The 23,378-nt window shown below is 33.3% G+C and overlaps 1 protein-coding gene and 1 long non-coding RNA gene across 2 annotated transcripts; both read left to right on the top strand.

Moving 5' to 3' along the window:
• Positions 1-5,192: 5,192 nt before the first annotated feature.
• LOC105134367 (uncharacterized) lies at positions 5,193-21,772 on the top strand. Its single transcript, XR_843969.1, has 2 exons — positions 5,193-5,235; positions 21,609-21,772. It is a non-coding gene; the product is annotated as an uncharacterized LOC105134367 (long non-coding RNA).
• LOC105134366 (glycerophosphodiester phosphodiesterase protein kinase domain-containing GDPDL2-like) lies at positions 19,461-21,603 on the top strand. Its single transcript, XM_011038750.1, has 3 exons — positions 19,461-20,171; positions 20,290-20,316; positions 20,420-21,603. Exons 1-3 carry the CDS (start codon positions 19,529-19,531, stop codon positions 21,535-21,537), a joined length of 1,788 nt encoding a protein of 595 aa, XP_011037052.1. The 5' UTR covers positions 19,461-19,528; the 3' UTR covers positions 21,538-21,603.
• Positions 21,773-23,378: the final 1,606 nt, after the last annotated feature.

The raw sequence follows: 23,378 nt of genomic DNA, 5'->3' as shown, positions 1-23,378 counted from the left end.
ACACACCACAAGAGAGAAAGAAGAGAGGGTGAGGAGAGAATAATCCCACAAAATTGTGAGGTATTTGTGAGATAGTAAGTGAGGTGTTTTCTCCTAATAATAGAGAGATTTTTATTGCTCTCTTATTATTAGAGAGAGGTTGTAATTCCCACATTACTTAGTAAAATCCTTCTATACTTGCCCGTGGACGTAGCCAAATTGGGTGAACCACGTAAATTCTTGTGTGTTCCATTTCTCATTTTATCCGATCCCTTACCTTTTGTCTTGTCGGGTTTGCATGCCAGCATCCTAACAGTGGTATCAGAGCCTCCTGGTTGGTGTTGTTAATACACAAAAATTATTCGTGTATACAGGTACTATTCACCTATACAGCACTATTCATCTATACGGTACTGTTCACATACGTTGCTGTTGGCGTATATAGAAAGTCAGTGCGGTGATTAAATACGGTCTAGGAAGTTCTGTCTAAGGAGATTGGGTTTTAAGCGGGACCGTTTGTGACCCCTCCAATCTTTCCTGGGAACTTACTTAGTGAAGTATTATTCACACGATACTATTTCTATATACGTTACAGATCTGTGAAACGGTGATAGCTGAATAGATCTTGGTGAATACAATGGCAGCAAAGTACGAGATTGAGAGGTTTGATGGGAGCAATTTCTCATTGTGGAAAATGAGAATCAAGGCAATCTTAAGAAAAGACAATTGCTTGGCAGCAATTGAGGATCGGCCCGCGGAGATCACTGATAATACAAAATGGAATGAGATGGATAGCAATGTTATTGCTAACATACATTTAGCATTAGCCGATGAAGTATTATCAAGTGTGGCGAAAAAGAAAATAGCTAAGGAGATATGAGAGACTCTAACAAAGATATACGAGTCCAAGTCTTTGCACAATAAGATTTTCTTAAAGCAGAGACTTTATACCCTTCATATGGGAGACTCTAACAAAGCTATACGAGTCCAAGTCTTTGCACAATAAGATTTTCTTAAAGCGGAGACTTTATACCCTTCGAATGGCAGAAACCACATCGGTGACTGACCACATCAACACAATAAGAACTCTATTTTCACAACTCACTACATTGGGCCAGCAAATAGAGGAAAATGAACGTGCAGAGCTTCTACTTCAAAGTCTTCCTGATTCGTATGATCAGCTCATTATCAACTTGACAAATAATATCCTCTTAGATTATCTAGTCTTCGATGATGTTGCAGTCGCTATCTTGGAAGAAGAAAATAGGCGCAAAAACAAAGGAGACAGAAACAGTTCAAACCAAGCAGAGGCATTGTTGGTGTCAAGAGAAAGATCAACGGAGCGTGGCTCTAGTGGGAGTCAAAGGTAGGGGAGGTCCAAATCAAGAAGTAAGAAGGCTGTGAAATGCTACAACTGTGGCAAAAAGGGGCACTTCAAAAAGGATTGTTGGTTTAAAAAGGGTATAGAGAATTCTGCGGAGTCATCAAAATCTCAAGGGTGTGTTGCAAGCACCTCAGAAGATGGAGATATTTTATATAGTGAAGCAGCGATAATCTCTACAGATACAAAAGAGCTCACTGAGGTCTAGCTAATGGATTCAAGAGCAACATGGCATATGACTCCTAATCGAGATTGGTTCCATACATATAAACCTATCTTTGGAGGCAAAGTGTTCATGGGTGATAATCATGCTTTAGAGATTGTTGGCATTGGCACCATCAAATTGAAGATGTATGATGGCTTAATTCATACTATTTCAGAAGTGCGACATGTGAAAGACTTAAATAAGAATCTTTTGTCCATAAGACAATTTGATAGTCTTGGCTGTAAGATCCGAACAGAAAATGGAATCATGAAAATCATCAAAGGAGCACTGGTGGTTTTAAAGGCAAGAAAGACAATTGCAAATGTATTTGCATTAATGGGAGAAACACATCATGAGACAGAAGCGTCAATCGCATCAGCCAGTCCTGCAGAAGAGAAGACGATGATGTGGCATCAAAAACTAGGTCACATGTCAGAAAAAGGTTTAAAGGTTCTCTCTGATCAGAAGTTACTCCCTAGGCTTACAAAGGTTACTTTACCTTTTTGTGAGCACTGTGTTACAAGTAAGCAACACAGGTTGAAGTTTGGCACATCTACAACTAAGAGCAAATGCATCTTAGACCTGATTCACTCTGATATATGGCAAGCACCTGTTGTATCCTTGGGAGGAGCAAGATACTTTGTATCATTCATAGATGACTTCTCTAGGAGATGTTGGGTGTATCCAATTAGAAGGAAGGCAGATGTGCTTACAGTCTTTAAAACTTTCAAAGCGCAGGTGGAACTTGAATCTGAAAAGAAGATCAAGTGTTTGAGGACTGACAATGGAGGAGAATATACCAGTGATGAATTTGATAACTTCTGTCAACATGAAGGTATCAAAAGGCAGTTCACAAAGGCATACACTCTACAACAAAATGGAGTGGCAGAGCGGATGAACAGAACTCTATTAGAAAGAACAAGAGCAATGTTGAAGGCTGCAGGTCTAGGAAAGTCATTATGGGCAGAAGCAGTCAATACCGCCTATTATGTGATAAATCGATCTCCATCAACCGCAATTGAGCTAAAGACACTGATGGAGATGTGGACTGGAAAACCAGCTGATTATTCTTGATTGCATATATTTGGAAGTCCTGTGTACGTGATGTACAATACACAAGAAGTTAGCAAGCTGGATTCAAAATCCAGAAAATGTGTATTTTTGGGATATGCTGATGGAGTGAATGGGTATCGTTTGTGGGATCCCACTGCCCACAAGGTAGTGATCAGCAGAGATGTCATATTTGCAGAAGGTAAAATGCAAATGGAAGAACATAATAGCATTCTAAAGGAGACTACAGCAGTCCATGTGGAAAATACTCAGAATCATGCTTCTTCTAAAGCTGTACCAGAGCATGAAGAGCAAGAACAAATAGAGTCTGAAACTCCTGAAGTTCGGCGGTCAACTCGTGAAAGAAGACCACCGGCTTGGCACTCAGAATATGTTACTGAAAGTAACATTGCATACTGTCTTCTAACAGAGGATGGAGAGCCATCAACTTTCCATGAGGCTATCAAAAGCACAGATGTATCTATGTGGATGACAGCAATGCAGGAGGAGATTGAAGCTCTGCATAAGAATAATACTTGGGATCTTGTTCCCCTACCACAAGGAAGAAAGGCCATTGGCAACAAATGGGTTTACAAGATAAAACGTGATGGCAATGATCAAGTGGAGCGGTATCGTGTAAGATTGGTGGTGAAAGGATATGCTCAGAAAGAAGGAATAGACTTCAATGAGATATTTTCTCCGGTGGTACGACTTACGACAATCAGAGTAGTCTTAGCAATGTGTGCTATATTTGATCTTCACTTGGAGCAGTTAGACGTGAAAACTGCATTTCTTCATGGAGAACTTGAAGAAGAAATTTATATGCTCCAACCAGAGGGTTTTGCTGAAACAGGTAAGGAGAACATAGTTTGCAGGTTGAACAAATCTCTATACGGTCTCAAACAGGCGCCGAGGTGTTGGTATAAGAGATTTGATTCCTTCATAATTAGCCTTGGGTACACCAGACTCAGTTCAGACCATTGTATGTATTACAAGAGGTTTGAAGAAGATTTCATCATTTTGTTGTTGTACGTGGATGACATGTTGGTGATAGGCCCCAACAAAGATCGAGTCCAAGAATTAAAGGCATAATTGGCTAGGGAATTGATATGAAGGACTTGGGACCAGCAAACAAGATTCTAGGGATGCAAATTTACCGAGACAGAAGTAAGAGGAAGATTTGGCTTTCTCAAAAGAATTATTTGAAGAAGATCTTGCGACGCTTCAACATGCAAGATTGTAAGCCAATTTCCACCCCACTTCCTATTAACTTCAAATTATCCTCAAGTATGTCTCCTAGCAATGAAGCAGAGAGGATGGAGATGTCTCGAGTACCGTATGCATCAGCAGTGGGAAGTTTAATATTTGTCATGATATGTACAAGACTAGACATTGCACAAGTAGTGGGAGCAGTTAGTCGATACATGGCAAATCCTGGTAGAGAGCATTGGAATACTATTAAGAGGATCTTGAGATACATCAAGGGTACCTTAGATGTTGCATTATGTTATGGAGGATCAGAATTTACTATCAAAGGTTATGTTGATTCAGATTTTGCTGGTGACCTTGAGAAAAGGAAGTCCACTACAGGTTATGTGTTCATAATTGCAGGAGGAGCTGTGAGCTGGGTTTCTAAACTTCAGACTGTTGTAGCATTGTCCACAACAGAAGCTGAGTACATGGCAGCTACACAAGCTTGTAAAGAAGCAATATGGATGAAGAAACTTATAGAGGAGCTCGGGCACAAACAAGAGAATATTCTTTTGTATTGTGATAGTCAAAGTGCCTTGCATATTGCAAGGAATCCAGCGTTTCATTCAAGAACAAAACACATAGATGTTCAGTATCACTTTGTTCGCAAAGTGGTGGAAGATGGAAGTGTGGATTTTCAGAAGATTCACACAAAGGAAAACCCAGCAGATGCTTTAACGAAACCGGTTAACACTAATAAGTATATATAGTGCAGATCCTCTTACGGCCTAACAGAAATGTAAGCAGCATGAAGATGGCAAGTATAGAAAGGATAGAAGAAGCACAAATAATCAAGTGTGAAGACTTGATTAACTCATCAAAGTCTTCAAGTGGGAGAATGTGAAATCACCCTAACATTGTTGACAAAATCAACAATGTTAGGCACAAATTTGTCAACAATGTTAGGCACCAATTTGTCAACAATGTTAGGCATAAATTTGGTGCCACCTACCTTGCTCTTGTCTTTTGCATGGATGTTTGCCTATAAATAGGCAATGCATTCAAGCATTATAGACACACCACAAGAGAGAAAGAAGAGAGGGTGAGGAGAGAATAATCCCACAAAATTGTGAGGTATTTGTGAGATAGTAAGTGAGGTGTTTTCTCCTAATAATAGAGAGATTTTTGTTGTTCTCCTATTATTAGAGAGAAGTTATATTCCCACATTACTTAGTAAAATCTTTCTATACTTGTCCGTGGACGTAGCCAAATTGGGTGAACCACGTAAATTCTTGTGTGTCGTTTCTCATTTTAACTTATCCCTTACCTTTTGTCTTGTCGGGTTTGCATGCCAGCATCCTAACACTCTTTTCAGTAATAACATGGTAGTGAGCAATAATGAAGGAAATTGTTGTGACCTGTGAGTTAGGTTCATGGATCATATGTAAACTTAGTGGTCAATTCACCTTCCAAGTTCTTAGTTACTAATGCAGTGTCAAGTCACAGTCCACAGTTTGAGATGTATCAAATCAACAAATTAAACTGTGTAAATAATTTTGCAAATCCAACGCTATATTCATTCATCATATTTAGGCAATCCAGTCTAACTTACTTCAATAATAACATAATTTTGAAGGAATTGCAGGGAGGATAGAAGGATTTTGATGGAGAGGATAGTAATCTCAAGGGTTCATTTCTATGAAGTTCCTTTGTTGTTTATCAACAACTAGATGAATAGGTTGGCATTCATCCTTCTTTCATCTACCCCTGTAATACGTACATCTTTCATGCCATGATAGGTTGTTACAGGGCACAGACTTCTCGACCAGAAGAAATAACCAAGAACCCTATAATTCTTCGTCAATGACCTGAGGGCGCATGGGGGAAAGGTCTTGCTATGAAAGAAATTAAAGGTTGGACCACAGAAAAGAAAGCTCATATTTTTGTCGTTGAACCTCAGGTTGTTTCGGAGTGCGTCTTACCACCGACAAGCTTTATTGAAAGCGATTAAAATTTTAAATAAAAGTATCACATAAGAAAATTAAAAATTAATAGAATAAAAACTGAAATAAAAAACATATAAAAAATTATGATTAAATGATAAAATTAAAAATAAATAAAATTTTTATATAAAAAAATAAAAACAAAATCAAAACAAACTAAAATTAAAATACTAAAAATAAAAAAGGACAATCAGCGACCCTTCAACAATCCAAGCAAAGCCTCCCTAAAGGAAGTGTGCCATAATCGGCCCAATAAGGAGAAAAAAAAGACATTGGGCAATAGTAAGCCCATAAAACAAAAACCATTGCCCCAACCCAAAAAAAAAAAAAAAAAAAGAAGATATGGTGGCACTTTCAATGATATCTGGAATGGTGAGGTTCGGCCACAAAAAATATTGCGTAATAACCAAGAACCCTACAATTCTTAACTTGAGTGCGCATGGGGGGCATGTCTTCCCCGTGAAAGAAACTAAGCGTGTGGACCAATGTTTCAATCAGCCAGTTCATTGTTAATGTCACAAAAGACTGAAATATAAAATAATTGACCATGAGTCAAGCTTTAACGTCGCAATCAGTCTAAAATAATTGACCATGAGTCAAGCTTTAAATGAGTTTGTGACATGGGATGGCATAAAATCATACTTAAGACTAGGTAAGTTAGGTGACTTGCCACATATTTTTTCTTAAAATAAAAATATTAAAAGAATATAAATATTTTTTTAAAATTAAAAAACTATATTATACAGGTAATTGACTCTAATAAATTAATGTAATATTATTATTAAAAAATATAATAATGATAACAAACAAAATATAAAAAATAACAATTTAATATAAAAAATGAACGTGTGTCAATATTATAAATTTGGGTTGAAAAGTGAACAAAAAAATTCATAAGATATTTAAGAAAAAAAGTAAAAGGAAAAATCATAATAATAAACATCAAATTTTAATTAATATATATATATATAATTATTTAACGTGTTTTTTTACACTAAAACAAACTTCTAAATATAAATTGACTAACTAACTTGGTTAATATCGGGTCTGGAATGAAGTTTCACTTGAAATTCCAACCACTTGAGGTTGTCCCAAATACCTAAAAAAATATGTATTATAACAAAGAAAGAAAGAGAACTTTTCTTCCTCTCAAAGTCTTGTCTAATTTTTTGGGGTTGTGGTCGGAAGAAATAACGTTGTGGTTAGGAGATTTGAATAACTGGCCTTAAGTAGTAGACATGAAAGTATCTTATCTCAATTTTGATATCAAACCATATAAAAACCTGGTAGATAACAACTTCAATCCCAACATCACTAGCTTTGGTCTGGCTAAAAGCTAGTAATGTTGGGATTGAAAATTTTATATAAGTATTAAAATGTTTATTTTAAATAATTTAAAATAGCAACTTCTTCACCAATAAAAAATGATAAAAAAATATTTTTCATACTCATCATAAAAAAATACTTATGGCCAAGAAGATACTATAATTAAATTAAGATTTATTTAGTTATTAAAACATTTATCCAAATATATTTAAGAATAAAATAAATAATTAACCAATCATGTGTCATATAAAATATTTACACCAATACAAGTTAAGATCTAACATTACTATAAATATAAAATAATAATTTCCTAAATCTAACTTATAATTTAAGAAATAATTATTTAGCTAGATCTTCAAGTGAACTGTTTCTTATCCATCTTCAAGAAATTCCTTCCAGCCCGAGCTGTGCTGAAGGATGGCACAGGAAAAGAAGCACAGGGGTTGGGTTCTAAGGTGTTATTGGAATCAAATTAACGCTAGCTGATGCATGTATAATTAATTACTCATAATACTAGATTCTGAGTTAACTCCAAAATTTATTTATTTATTCACGTTTTTGTAATGCAATTCCAGATTGATAGAATGAATTGCTTGCGTGTTGTTTTGATTTCATGTGAAGTTTTTTGACAAAATTCCTTGTATGTTTTGTTCGGTAATAATTATTTTTTAAAGTGTTTTTATTTAGAATTGTATTAAAATAATTTTTAAATTTATTTTTTATATTAGTATATAAAATAATTTCAAAATACTAAAAAAATAATTTAAAGCAAAAAAATTATAATTTTTTTTTAAAAAACTTTTAAAATTTAAAAACAAACAAGCTTTTTAATGCAATAAAAACAATATCTTTGAGACAGAAGACCGCATAAATAAATTTTAAGATATCTATTATAGGTTGTCAGATGGTACAAGAAAAGTTCAAAAATCATTAAGTAAATATAGCTAGCACTAACCTTAGGAGTCAGGAGGTGATGATTCGATTTTAAATTTATTTTTTAATAATAATAAGTCTGAGTTTCTTTTAGAATTATTAAAAATTTATATAGTTATTAATTTTAAAATATATAGAATTAATTAAAATATACACTACCAGAAATTCATTAAATAACAATGAATTTACCGACAAAATATTTCTGTCGGTAATTTGAGGTTGAAATTATCGACGGTTATATTCCATCCCTAATTCAGTCGGTAACTATCGATGGAAACTTTTCATCGGTAGTTACCTTTCCATTGATAGTTACCGACTGAATTACGGACGAAAATGTTTTCTTCGTAAAAAAAACGGGTAGCTGACTTGGAAGTTTTGGCAGGTTATTTTTTTAGACGGATTCAAAAAGGACAACTCGTACAGCGACCATCGTTTATATTGCCGACGGATTCACCGACAGATTTCAAATGACAGATCCGTACGATGAAGTGTCGATTGTTCTGTCATAATCATCGACGGATTTTTCATCAGTGAAACCATCGGGAAAAGTTAATATATGTACACATTGTCGGCCTTCTCCTCCCCTATTTCTCCTTCTTCTTCATAATCCCAACTCTCCCCATTTGCAAACAACCAGCCCCCCATTCCTCCCAAATACAAATCTCCCTCATATCAGCACAACAAGTTATATTTCTTGAAGTTTTATGGTCACAGCATTCGTGTTCTAATTTATCGACGGATTTTATCAATTTTTGTAAATAATTCTTTCTTTTTAAATCTTAACATTTAATTAAATGTCAATTTTATTGTTTTTTAGTATATGTATTTTGTTAGTAAATATACATGTTTTATTGTTATTTCTCAAACAAACTTGTAGTATATAAATGTATAATTCTATATTTGTTATGGTTTGTTTTAGATTTTGTAAGATTGTATTTGTTTGTAAATTGTTAAAATTTTATGGAACTACTGAAGTACATGTGCTGTTTTGAAATAATTAATAGCTTACTTATTGGGTCCGTTTAAAGTTTTGTCAATGGTATTGCAGAGTGGTAATTTCTGTAAATTTATATATTTTAATTTGTATGGAAATTGATAAATGATAATGAATATTTAATATTTATGAGAAGTTTTGATTGGTTTGTTGGATAATCTCGAGGTAAAGTAATATTTTTGCAAGTTTATTCACCTAACTTAGTTAATTAATATATTATGTCATCATAATTTTATAGATGTTCGATATGAATCATGGATTATCATTCATGAATATATCGAGATTCACCCCAAGGATTGTGGAGGATGGATTGTTGTAACGAGGTTCAGGGTTTTATTAATTTCACACCATCTATTCCTAGAAATTTTACTGGAGGCGGTATTAGGTGTCCATGCAAGAAGTGTCAAAATAAAAGGTATTTGCATCCAGATGTTATAATTATGTATCTTCTATACAAAGGGTTTATGGAGAATTACCAGTGTTGGTATGCACATGGAGAAGTATATGTTAGTAAAAGGAGAATGGAAAAGTGGTGGTTGGATCTACTTCTAGTGCTAGCAACAAGAATGACAATACTAATCCTTACAGAAACATGGTTATGGATGCAATGAGAATGAATCAAGGTAATGTCAGTCAATGTCTAATCATAGAAGAAAAATCTAATGCAAATACAGCTAGGTTTTTTGATTTGTTGAAAGATTCTGTCGAACCATTATGGGATGGCTGCACGAACCACAGTAAATTATCGGTTGTAGCACAGGTGTTCACCATCAAGTCAGAGCACGGGTTGAGTGAGGCCAGGTATGATAAGATTATTAAATGGGCAAGAAGCATTTTACTTGAAGAGAACAAGCTGAAATAGAACTTCTATGCTGTAAAGTCCATGATGAAACCCCTCGGTTTAGGATACCAAAAAATTGACATGTGCCCTAACTTCTGCATGTTATACTACCTTGAAAATGCTGAGATGACCGAGTAATGACATGCGGGTATTCCCGTTACAAACCTAGAACTGGTAGGGAAAAGACTCTAGTGGCATATAAAAAACTTAGACACTCCTCGATCACACCTAGATTGCAGAGGTTATTCATGTCACCAAGGACTACTGAGCACATGACATGGCACGAAGCACACCATACGGTTGATGGAGTGATGGTTCATGCTTCTGACGGCGAAGCGTGGAAATGCTTTAACAGTGTTCATCCTTACTTTTCAGCTAAATCAAGGAATGTGCGTCTTGGGTTATGTACAGACGGATTCAACCCGTTTAGGGCATTTGTTGCTCCTTATTCTTGTTGGTCGGTCATACTCACAGTTTATAACTTGTCAGCGGGAATGTGTATAAGGTTGGAGTTTACGTTTTTATCTACTGTCATACCCGGTCCAGGCAGCCCGAGACGGAATATAGATGTTTGTCTTCGACCATTGATTGATGAGTTGGCGCAGTTGTGGTCCTCTGGAGCTCTGACTTATGATATATCGAGAAAACAAAATTTCCTTATAAGGGCGGCTTTGATGTGGACTATCAACGATTTTCCAGCTTATGGAATGCTTTCTGGTTAAAGTACGCATGGGAAACTCGCATGTTCATACTGCATGGAAAACAACAAGGTATTCACGCTAGCAAATGAAGGCAAAGCTTTTTTTTTTACTGTCACCGTCGCTTCTTGCCACTTAATCACAGGTACAAAAAGAACAGAAAAGATTTTTTTGTTGGCAGAGTTGAAAAAAATATCTCATCCCCGCGTCTTTCAGGTGAAGAATTGCATGATGTTATCTCAAAGTACGGTGACATTGTGTTTGGCCTTTAATCAGGTAAACAAAAGTTTCTTGGTTTTGGTTTGACCAATAATTGGGTAAAGCGAAGTATCTTTTGGGAGATTCCTTATTGGAAGACTAATCTGCTCTGTCATAACCTTAACGTCATGTACATCGAAAAGAACATGTTTGAGAACATTTTCAACACCGTCATGGATGTAAAGGGGAAGACAAAGGACAACATCGAGGCTAAATTAGATATAGCTTTATACTATAACTGTAAAAATATGGAGTTGGTTTATGATGAGTCACGGGTTGCAAAACCAAGAGCAAGCTTTGTGTTAGAGAAAAACACACAACCGCTAGTCTATAAATGGCTTAAGAGTCTGCGTTTTCTAGATGGACATGCATTGAACATATCACAGCTGGTTAATATAGAGGACTGCATATTGTTGCCCAACATAGATGGAGAATCTATCAAATGAATGTTAAATTAACCTTTTTAAAGGGCTTTCTTGAGGAAGAGGTCTACATTGAGCAACATATAAGATATAAAATGAAAGGACATGAAAATAAGGTATTAAAGTCGAACAAAGCTTTGTATAGATTGAAGCAAGCCTAAATGGCTAGGTATAGTCGCATTGATGGTTATTTCTTAAAGAATGAATTTGTTAAATGTCCTTATGAATATGTTATATATGGAAAGATCAAAGAGGATGGTGATACTCTTATTGTATGTTTGTGTATGGATGACTTGATCTTTATAGAAAATAATCCAAAGATGTTTAAAGACTTTAAGCAAACAATGATAAAAGAGTTTAATATGACAAATATTGGCATATCCTACTATCTAGGGATTGAAATAAAAAAAAAAAGATGAAATATTTATGAATCAAGAGAAGTTTGCAATGGAGGTTGTAACACTCTCAAATTATAATGTCATGAAATTTCCAAAAATTTCTTTACAAATGTCAAGTATTAGATAATATGTCTAAAATTCTAGGATTTTTTTTTTAAATTCTGGTAGAGTTTCCTATATTTTTGTTGATACCAAGTTATTGACAACACTTCTATTATATGTCATTACAACTTCCATCTTGATCCAATCATCCTGGATCACATTCCATTCATCAAACAATAACTGAATACTTATACTTATCAATATATTCAAGTCTTATAATATCAATTAGCAAATCAACATCAAAGTACTACTAAAACAATTCAAAAGATAAACAAATTCATCATTAAAAGTAATAAATGCTAACTAACTATATATATGCCTTTAAACTATATAAATACAAAATTAAGTTTAAAAGTCATATTATATTTATATTAAAATCTTATCTTATCATTTTGGAAATGATTTGGTCATAATAACAACTATACATATATATAATACATCCGCTATATATTACACCTTCTACTTGATTTTTACAACACAAAAGTAATACGTCTATTACATACTACATATCTTCTACTTGATTTTTTTACAACACAAGAGGATTTACACTGAAAATAAAGACATGAAAATTACATTCCAAAATAGTAATTCATAAACAAGAGAATTCCTACATCTAACGATTTGCATCACCTCGCAGTGTATCTGTTTTAATAATAACCATATTAATTAACTTACTCACTATATTAGTCTAACATTAATTATTTACTCTTAACCTTCAAAGTTTAATACTTCTACTTCAATCTAAGTCAATCCTTTAATTTATATAATCTTTTAAAAACTTAAAAATTCAACTTACTTATCTTAATTACCAAATAAATCTAACACTTCCATATAATTACTCAAAAATTTGGTTTTCCTTCCTTAGTTACCAATAGATCTGGTAATTTTATTCGCATTACCCATCATCCAACTAACCTCTTTTGTTAGCTAATCAATCTGGTAATTCCATATGAATTAATCCTTATCTAGTTAACCTTTTTGTTAACAAATAAACCCGGTAATTCTCTTGATTACCTAAAAATCCAACTAACCCATTTTGGTTATCAAAATCAATTTGGTAATTCCATATGAATTACCCAGCATTCGGTTAACCTCTTATGTTAGTCAAACAATCTGGTAATTCCATTTGAATCACCGAGCATCTGGCTAATTTTTTTTGTTAGCCAAACAATCCGGTAATTCCATACGAATTACCCCATATCCAGTTAACCTTTTTGTTAACCAATAAACCCGGTAATTTCACATAATTTACCAATAATTCACATAATCATAACTCAAATTATTTATTTGCTCCATTCTCTTAACATCAATTAAATAAATAACATAAATATTTATGAAAACTAAAAATTACAAAATAAGGTAACGAATCACTTACTTTCTGCTTGGGATGACCCAGCTCCTCTTATCTGATAACCATCTCCAAACACAACTCATAAATCAATCAAGCGTCATTATATCATTAGTTCATCAATATTTTTTTTACGTGTAGAAACAAAAAGCACGTAATATTTTTATTTATAATTTATTCTAATAAAAATTCATTCTCAAATATAACATCTTTATTTTACATACAACCTCATATTTAACTTAAGTTACTTCTTTTCTTACTTTATGTTCATAATTCCTCCATCAAATAATCCTTCTATTATTTATGCCCTCACATCATATTATTTATTTTATCTAAATATATGTAAGAACTATATTCAAACACAATCTAGACATCTTGTCTTCATATTTTCTTTTAACAAGTTTATTTCTCTTTTAATTTTAATTTACTTATTATTTTTTTTCTTCTTCTTTTTTTCAACTTAAATGTTATTTCTTCATTTAGTCTTTCTTACATTTTCAAATATCATGATTAAAGATGGTTTTTTTTTCTAAACATTAACATCAAAACTCATTCTCCCACTTTTTTCTTCATTTAGCCGAATGTGATGTTTCTTTATTTACTTGTTATTTCAACATGTTTTCATTTTATTCCACTTCAATTTCATCATTTTTCCTTCCCCTTCTAATCTCCCCTAAAGTCACATAAGACCCCAAAGTTCAAAAATCAAGGATTCAAGGGAAACTAAGGTAAAATTCAATGAAATTATTTCATAACTTAGTCAAGTAAGCTTAAGAAAACATCTAAATCAAACATTAAATTCAAACTTCTCATGCTTACCTATTTCTTTTCTTCCAATTTCTCTTCTCTTCCAAAGTTAGTTGAATTCCCCTTCTCAATTTCTCCTTCCTTCACTTGATTTAGTATTTTATAAGTTGAACTTGCAAGTTTATAAAGGTATTCTCTCAATTTTCTTAATGTTTTTCCTTACTTTTCTCTCTTTCTCTCACCTTATTTTATGTTCTTTCTTTTCATATTTCTGTTTCTGCCCAGTTGGCAGTTAATAAAAGAGGAGAGCTTATTTGTTTTCTTTTCAATGGCAAATAATCATTTTATCTTTAATGAATATTTTTAACCTTTATTTGACAGTCCTTTTTTTTTAGCACTACCGAGCTTCGTTCATCTTAAAATTTTAACCAGATTTTATTCAATATATATTGTAAGATTTCTCATACAATTTCACCTCAATCCGATGGTCGGATTGAAAATTATGTCCAATAACGTAAAACTAGTCAAATTATGAAAGTTTTTAAATTTTTGAATTTCTCTAAAAATTATGAAAGTTTAACCCAAGCTACGACAACATATTAGAAGGCTCCATGCAAATTTTTAGAATTTTCTGATAACCGGATCGAGAGTTATGAATTTTTTTTTATTTTATATGAAACTAGTTAATTTATGATTTTTCACCCAGAGGTTCTCAAAAAGGTCAAGATGAAGGATTGTGCAAGAGTAAATGCTCTGATTGAGTGTGGAGTAAAGATGTTAAAGAATGATGAAAGAGAAAAGATAAACTCCACAACCTTCAAGAGCTTAGTTAAGAGTTTCAAATATTTGACATGCACTCATTCAGATATTCTTTTCAAAGTAAGACTTATGAGTAGATTTATAAAGACACCAACTATGATAAACTTTAAATCATTAAAGCAAATTCTTTGGTATATCAAAGGTACTATTGATTTTGACTTGTTCTATGATTATTCTAATAGCTTTAAGCTTATAGGGTATAGTGATAGTGATTGAGCTAGAGATATGTGACACGACTAAAAGATTGATGTCTTCTCCCAAGTGCAGGAGTGTCGAAGTAATAAATAACCCGGTAAGACCGGGGTCAAACCACAGAGAGGTTAGATGTACAAATTATAAATAACAATAATACAACAACAATAACAATAACAACAACAATAATAATAGTAATAATAGCAATAATAATAATAATAATAATAGTAGTAGTAGTAGTAGTAGTAGTAGTAAAGAAAAAGAAAAAGAAGATGATGATGAGAACTTTGAGATGGAAAATTAACGTAAGGATTAAACAATGATAATAAACAATGTCAAAGTTAGAGGATCCACTAATGGTATGTCAAACAAGTATAGTATAAACTATTATTATTCAATTGGAAACCACATACAAAGGAGTTTCCAATCAGATTATAGATTGTTAACATGATTACATTAGTCATCTTATTCAATTAATGCTACTACTTGTAAATTTCATCAAGCATTCATGATTATAACTTATGTTAACAACAAATCAAGTTCCTTTCATAGCTCATGTGTCGGTTATACCATACAATATGGGCTATGAAAGTGCCAAGCATTTTTTTGTACCAAGTGTTATACAACATAAATCAAGATTAGTCATTTAACAAGCAAAGTATTAAAGAGTGAACAAGATAACAAATACAAAACATGTTAGTATCAAACATTAAAGCCCATATTGAGTTTACACTATACTTATTCTTACACCATTAGTGTAACCTTTTCACCTTGACATAATAAACTTAGCTAGACATAATGAAAGAAAAAAAAATATAAATAAGATAAAAGTTAGCTAAGTAAATGAAAAGAAATAAAAGGCATAAAGTTGATATTAATGAAAGCAAAGCATAAACATTACAAAAAATACAAAGAGAGAAAGCAAGAGCATGATCTTGATCTGGAAACTAAGATGCCTAAATGCATGGCAAATGCCTCCTTTTATAGGCCAAAATTGGGAACTATTAATTTGATGACTAATTGATGAGTGGGTGGTCAACTCTTGACTTGGTGACAATCATTATCTTCTCTTGTCTGCCTAAAACGTCATTGATAACGTCAAAATTGGAGTCATTCAAAACATGGAAGTTGTAGAAAATTGTCTTAGCTTTCTTGTGTAAAACATTCAGCTCATTTTGACTTCTAGAACTCCAGATATGGCCAAAATACTGAACAGTGCTCGGGCTAGAGGATAGATTCGGGCTTCTTTGTTGTTGCAATAATTTGGACTTGGAAATGGCCTTTTTAGATCTTGGGCTCCATATGAAAGTTGTAAGCCTATATCTTACTTTTTCATCCATATAAAGTAGACCTAAATCTGAGATCTATAGCTCCAGATATGACCCAATTATCGAACAGTGTTCCGGTTTGGATTGCACCGACATCTCTTTTCTAAGTTTGGCCATCTCTTTATCCTTGCAATTTAAGTTCTTAAAGTCATCAATAAATTCTTTCATTTATGTGATAGGCCTGCATTTAAAATGAATATTTACCACAAATTAAAGGTATCTTATATTATTAGATATATTATTATAAAACATATTTTAGTTAAGGAGTTATTGATACTTCAAGTGTAAAATGATGATATAAAACCTTTATAAAAATGCACTTTTAAGTACTGATCAATATGGATGATAAAAAGAGCACTATGGATTTTGTTTTCTATATGGGAGACACAATATTCACATGGAGTTCAAAAAAGCAATCCATGGTTATTTTGTCAACATTTGAAGCTGAATATGTAGCTATTACATCATGTGTTTATCATTTCATTTAGCTAAGAAGATTATTAAAAGAACTATGAATGCCACAAGAGAGGTTTATTGAAATTTTTATTGAAATTTATGTGGACAACTTATTAGTCATTACATTAATAAAGAATCTAGTATTTCATGATAGATAATATTCTTATTTTTATTTTATAGTTATATATCTATAATGAAATTATATAGACATGTATAAATTTTTATTTGAATTATGTATTTTAAGGTGTTTGGATATTTGTATTGTTTATTTCACATTTATTTTAATTGTGTTATATTATTATTTATTATTTAACTGGATCTTGCAATTTAGTTAAAACATCTTACTTGTGATTTTACGATTTTATTTAAAACATTTTACTTGTGATTTTATAATTTTTTATTAAAATATTTTACTTATAATTTTATAATTCAAGTTTATATTGTATATTTTATATCATATAAAAAAAAACATTTTTAACTACCTTCTATACATCTATCCGAATAGCACATGAACAAAGAAAAATAAAATGATAGATTGGAACATTGGTCCTCATGTGAAGCTTCGCAGAGGTATGCTACAATCTCGTGTAACCTCCAGTCCAATGAAAATAATCTGGACTTTTTCTTTCTTGTTTCGCAGTATCTTCAGCAAGTCAACAGGACACGGCTTCTTTTGTAGTGATTTGGATTTTGAGTACATAAATAATGTAATTTTTCATAACAGTCGATTTGGAACATGTATATGCGTTTGGATTCCCCCTTTTATACACTGACGATGAGAAAATATTTTTCTTGCCTCTTGGCGTGCGTGATTTGATTGTTTTTGGTAGAACGAAGTTGTGTTTTTGCGTTCCTTTTCCTTTTACCTGGGCCAACTATCTTTTTTTCTTTTTTATCTTGTTGCCCTAGTCAAGTTGTCCTAACAAATTCAAACATATATGTTATTTTCTAAAATAAATTTATGCACTGTGATATAATTTAGAGAAATGAATAAAAGCACACATAACTAAACCTAATTAGAGCATGAACCTAGCAAACAAAGTTTGATTTCTGTTTCCTTTTCTCTTGTTAATGGCATGTAGCTTTTTACAAAGAAAGAATTAAATGTTAGGTTGGTTGTCATTTCATGTGCAACAAATAGATGGTATTAACCATTGACTATTGACAGTCATCATTGTTGAATGAGTTGAAGTTGGAGTTGGAGTTGGTAGTTACCAATATTGACAACAAAGCAAGAACAGCCTCCATGAATGCCTATAAATAAAGGTATATGTGAGAGAGCAAAATAAGAGAGAGAGAAAAGCCAAAAATATGAGAAGTGTAGGAGAGAGTGGGCTGTCAAGACAACCAGTAATAGCTGTCATTGCAGCACTGAAAAAAAAAGAAATAGAGTGAGATTGAGAGTTGTCAAAGAGAGGATAATTCATCCTTCTCTATTGTTGTAAATCATATATTCTCCCTATATAATGTAATGGCTTTTCTCGTAGCTGTAGGCGGTTTGCCAAACCACGTAAAATACCATGTCTCAGTATATTTTCTCTCCTATAAACAAATATCAGTATATCATCGGTCAGAATTTCCAACATTATGAACACAATTTAAGTATAATGCATGTGCAATTTAATCATAGATAAGCGATTTGATGTAAAACTGTGATGGTAGTGAAGCTAACCAAGGGAATTCTCCTCGCTTGCTTCAAAATATATAATTAAGAGCTTCTTAGCAAAAATCTTATATATTTTCATTGCAGCCTAGAGACAAACTTGATCAAACATGGACGAACAAGCTCATTAACTCTCCCATCACGCCCACGCAGTTTTTGCATAGACTGCATGTTCTTCATCAAGTCTTGAGAGCATATTAACCCGATTATTATGTTTTTCTGCCAGTTCTAGATTTCCAAATTCAACATGTTACCACATGCCTATTCATATTAGTTGTGAATGCGATGTCAATAGAGAGATTATTGCTAGAGGTGAGCATATTAACCCGTTTATCTTGAATATTTCTAAACGTTGAGCTAAAATTGACCGAACAAAATGGTTTTCTAATTTTTTATGATAATTACGGTTAGAAAATTAAAAAAAAATGATCTGCCAATATTTTTTAAAATGATACAATTTTTTTTTTTAAATGGCTTAATTCGTGCTTTTAGCCAAGTCAACTCTAGTGTCGGGTCTTATAAATATACAATTGTCCTAATAACACATATGAACATTGAAAAATAAAATGAATTGGTCCCCATTTGAAGATCCACACAGGCGAGCTACAATCTCGTGTAACCTCGATTCACTGTGCCTCGAGCAAGACAACAGGAGAAATTGGTCCGTCACTCGAAGTTTCGCATAGCAAGACTTTTCCCGTCAACCACCCTCCTTTCAATGACGAGGGGGAGTTAACGGAAAATTAAGAAATAAGAGTCCAACTTGATGAGTTTAAAAATACTATGAGCAATAAACTAGCTTTAATTAAGATTCACTTGATAGAATCTAGTTTTCTGCTAATTGGGGGTGAGCACTCCATTTTAAAAGTGCTTTTAAATTATGTTAGAATAAAAAAACAGTTGGGGGTGAGCATTCAATTTTTATATTATTTTGATAAGTTGATATTAAAATATATTTTTAATATATTAAAAATAAAATTCACTTTAAAAAGCAACCCAACCATAATATAAGATTTTTCATGTGAGGTCAAAGAACATCTTCTAAACGTTAAACAACCAGACCGCTTGAAATGATGCTCACCCCTAATTATTATCGTGTATTTAGTGCAATGCTTGCTCGCTCACATCTAAATAAAACGGAATAAGTAGATCCCACATGTTTGTGAGTGGAGCAATGTCAAAGGGAGTGTGGAGATGATGAATTATTCATCAGAAATGGTTACGTGTTTGTTCTTCTTTTTCATTGTCTTCCTTGCAGGCCATGGAGCAAGCTTGAACTGCGCAGGATCATGTGGAAACCGTGGCCCTGACATCCGATTTCCTTTCCGGATCAAGGACAAACAACCAGACCACTGTGGATATCATGGGTTTGATCTATCCTGCTCAGAGGACAACAGCACAGTGCTTAAGCTGCCAACTGGATTGAGTCTCCACATCGAAAGAATTGACTATATATATCAACTTATTTATGCAAGGGTTCCTCAAGGTTGCTTTCTAAGGCAACGACGTTTAAACTTCAGTTTAGGGGCTTCTCACTTCCAAATTGAGAGCTATTCGTTGTGTGATTATACCTTGTTCAATTGCTCACTTTCTAGTGATAGTAGGTCTTCCATGTATAAAATCCCATGTCTGAGTACTCATAAGCATGAAGTTTACGCCGTTGGATCAAGTATTTCCATCAGTGACTCTGATTTGTTATCTTGTACCAAGATGTACAACATATATGGAATTCCACATGGTATGGTGCAGGAAGAATATCTTCTTCCTATATCTTGGTCCTATCCAACTTGTGGATCTTCTGAAACTAAATGCTACAGCAATCCTCCGCACACTAAAGGTACGCCTTTCTATCTTTCTTCCTTTTTTTCATATTAAACTCTTTTCGTTTTTGTTGCTTTCATGATTTTACCAATTGCTTTAAAGAGAGAAGCTAATAAGTATTCAATCCCTTACAGATGTGCGGCGAAAGCTACTGATTACTGGTTAGTAGTCTGCTCAAATCTCCATCTCAATTTTACACTTGGTTCAATACATTACTTCCCACCAAAAAAAAATGGTTTCCTGACTCAGAAAGTTGATATGCAGGTGTGATTTTAGGATTACTTCTTTTTGCTGTAGTGATTACTGCACTCTACCGCGCCTATAGCAACGATAAAACACAAAGAGAATATCAAGCCAGGGTTGAAATGTTTTTGGATGATTACAGATCACTGAACCCCACTAGGTACTCCTATGCTGATCTCAAGAGGATCACAAATCAATTCGGTGATGAATTGGGTCAGGGAGCTTATGGAACCGTGTTCAAAGGAAAGCTAACCAATGAAATTACTGTAGCTGTGAAGCTCCTAAATAATTCCATAGGAAAAGGGGAGGAATTCATCAATGAAGTGGGAACAATGGCAAGTATCCACCATGTTAATGTTGTTCGCTTGATCGGTTTCTGTGCTGATGGATTTAGACGAGCTCTAGTTTACGAGTACTTGCCAAATGATTCATTACAGAAGTTCATATCCTCAGCAGACTCAAGGAACCATTTCCTTGGCTGGGAAAGGTTGAATCGTGTTGCTCTAGGCATAGCCGAAGGGATTGAATATCTTCACCAGGGGTGTGATCAAAGAATCCTCCATTTTGATATCAAACCACAGAATATCCTGCTTGACAATGAATTCAATCCCAAAATCGCCGATTTTGGGATGGCTAAGCTGTGTTCCAAGGATAAAAGTGCCATATCCATGACGACTGCTAGGGGGACTGTTGGCTACATTGCCCCAGAAGTGTTCTCGAGGAACTTCGGGAATGTTTCCTATAAATCAGACGTTTACAGCTTTGGGATGTTGGTGTTGGAAATGGTTGGAGGAAGGAAGAACGTCGATGATACAGCAGAAAATGGCGACCAGATATACTTCCCGGAATGGATTTATAATCTCTTAGAAAAGGAAGAAGACCTGCGGTTTCATATCGATGGAGAAGAAGATGCTAGAATTGCGAAGAAACTAGCAATTGTGGGGCTATGGTGCATTCAGTGGAACCCAGCAGAGCGTCCTTCCATGAAAACTGTTGTCCAAATGCTTGAAGGGGAAGGAGAAAACTTAACAAAGCCTCCCGATCCTTTCAGCTCCTCTGTCCCTAAGAGAACAAGTGCAGGCCGCATGCCAGCGAGACGTCTTCACCAAGAGTTGGCAGCCATCTCAGAAATCGAGTGATCAGAAATTTACACTTTTCAGTAATAACATATTAGTGAGCAATAATGAAGGAAATTGTTGTGACCAGTTAGGTTCATGGATTATGTGTAAACTTATTGGTTTAGTACTAGCTTCTTCTTCTTCTTCTTCTTCTTCTTCTTCTTTTCTGTCAATTCACCTTCTAAGTTCTTAGTTACTAATGCAGTGCCAATTCACAGTTTGAGATGTATCAAATCAACAAATTAAACTGCGTAAATATCTTTGCAAATCCAACCCTTTATTCATCATATTTAGGCAATCCAGTCTAACTTACTTCAAATGCGAAGAAAATCAATGTAGCACATAATTTGGAAGGAATTGCAGGGAGGATAGAAGGATTTTGATGGATAGGATAGTAATCTCAAGGGTCTATTTCTATCAAGTTCCTTTGTTGTTGATCGACAACGAGATGAATAGGTTGGCATTCATCCTTCTTCTTTCATCTCTTCCCTTTGCCATTTCTACCCTATAATACGTACATCTTTCATGCCATGATAGATTGTTACAAGGCACATACTTCTCGACCAGAAGAAATAACCAAGAACCCTACAATTCTTCATCTTTGGCCAGAGGGCGCACGGAGGAAAAGTCTTGCTATGAAAGAAATTAAAGGTAGTGGACCACAGAAAAGAAGAGCTCATATTTTTGTCGCTGAACCTCAGGTTGGTTCCAACAAACTTTCTTGAAAGCGATTAAAATTTTAAATAAAAGTATCAAATAAGAAAATAAAAAATTAATTGAATGAAAAATGAAATAAAAAACCTATAAAAAATTATATGGCCACCAAAAAATCTTGCCTAGCAACCAAGAACCCTACAATTCTTTATCATTGACCTGAGTGCGCATGGGAGGGGGGAGTCTTCGCCATGAAAGAAACCAAGAGTGTGGACCAGTGTTTCAATCAGTAACTTCATTGTTAATGTCACAAAACACTCAAATATAAAATAATTGAACAATGTGTCAAGCTTTAAATGAGTATGTGACATGGAATGGCATAGCGTTATATGTTTATAGGGAAGACTAGTTAGGAGGTCGTGCCAAGTCACGAGCCAATTATTTTTAGCATAAAAATATTTATAAAAAAATTGAGTATTTTTTTAAAAATAATATATAGGTAATTTGCCCTAATAAATTAGTTAATTTAATAATGTTAACAACAAATAAAATAAGAAGAAAATAATAATTCAATGCAAAAGATGAATCTTTGTTAATATTATGGAACTATATCTTCATAATATTTTCAAAACATCTCAATAATTTTATTTGTTAATAAAATAAAAAATTAAATGAGAATAATATAATTATGTAGAAAGAAAAAAATAAATAAAAAAATAAGATAAAAAAATTTATTATTATTAATTTTTTAAACAGTAACTTAGATTGCAGGAAGGAACGAGAACATTACACATAAAAAAATAAATTCATTAAAAATAACATAAGATCAAAAATAAAAGAACTTAATAAGTGTTAAAATTACAATAAAATGTTAAAAAAAAAAAAAAAAACAAAGGCAAAAGATCATTATAAATTTAAATTGAAAGGTGAAACTACGAACAATCAAACTGTGTAAATAATTTTGCAAATCTAGCCCTTTATTCATCATATTTAGGCAATCCAGTCTAACTTACTTCAATTGCAAAGAAAATCAATGTAACACATAATTTTGAAGGAATTGCAGGGAGGATAGAAGGATTTTGTTCATAGTTAAGACCAGGTAGGTTAGGTGACTTGTGATCTATTTTTTCTTAGAATTAAAATATTAGAAGGAGATAAATATTTTTAAAAAATTAAAAAAATATATACAATATATATAATATGATATA

Source organism: Populus euphratica, unplaced genomic scaffold (assembly GCF_000495115.2).
Source record: "Populus euphratica unplaced genomic scaffold, PopEup_1.0 scaffold67.1, whole genome shotgun sequence".
NCBI lineage: Eukaryota > Viridiplantae > Streptophyta > Magnoliopsida > Malpighiales > Salicaceae > Populus > Populus euphratica.
The sequence above is the reverse complement of the archived record's forward strand: the minus strand, read 5'-3'. Positions and strand labels throughout refer to the sequence as shown.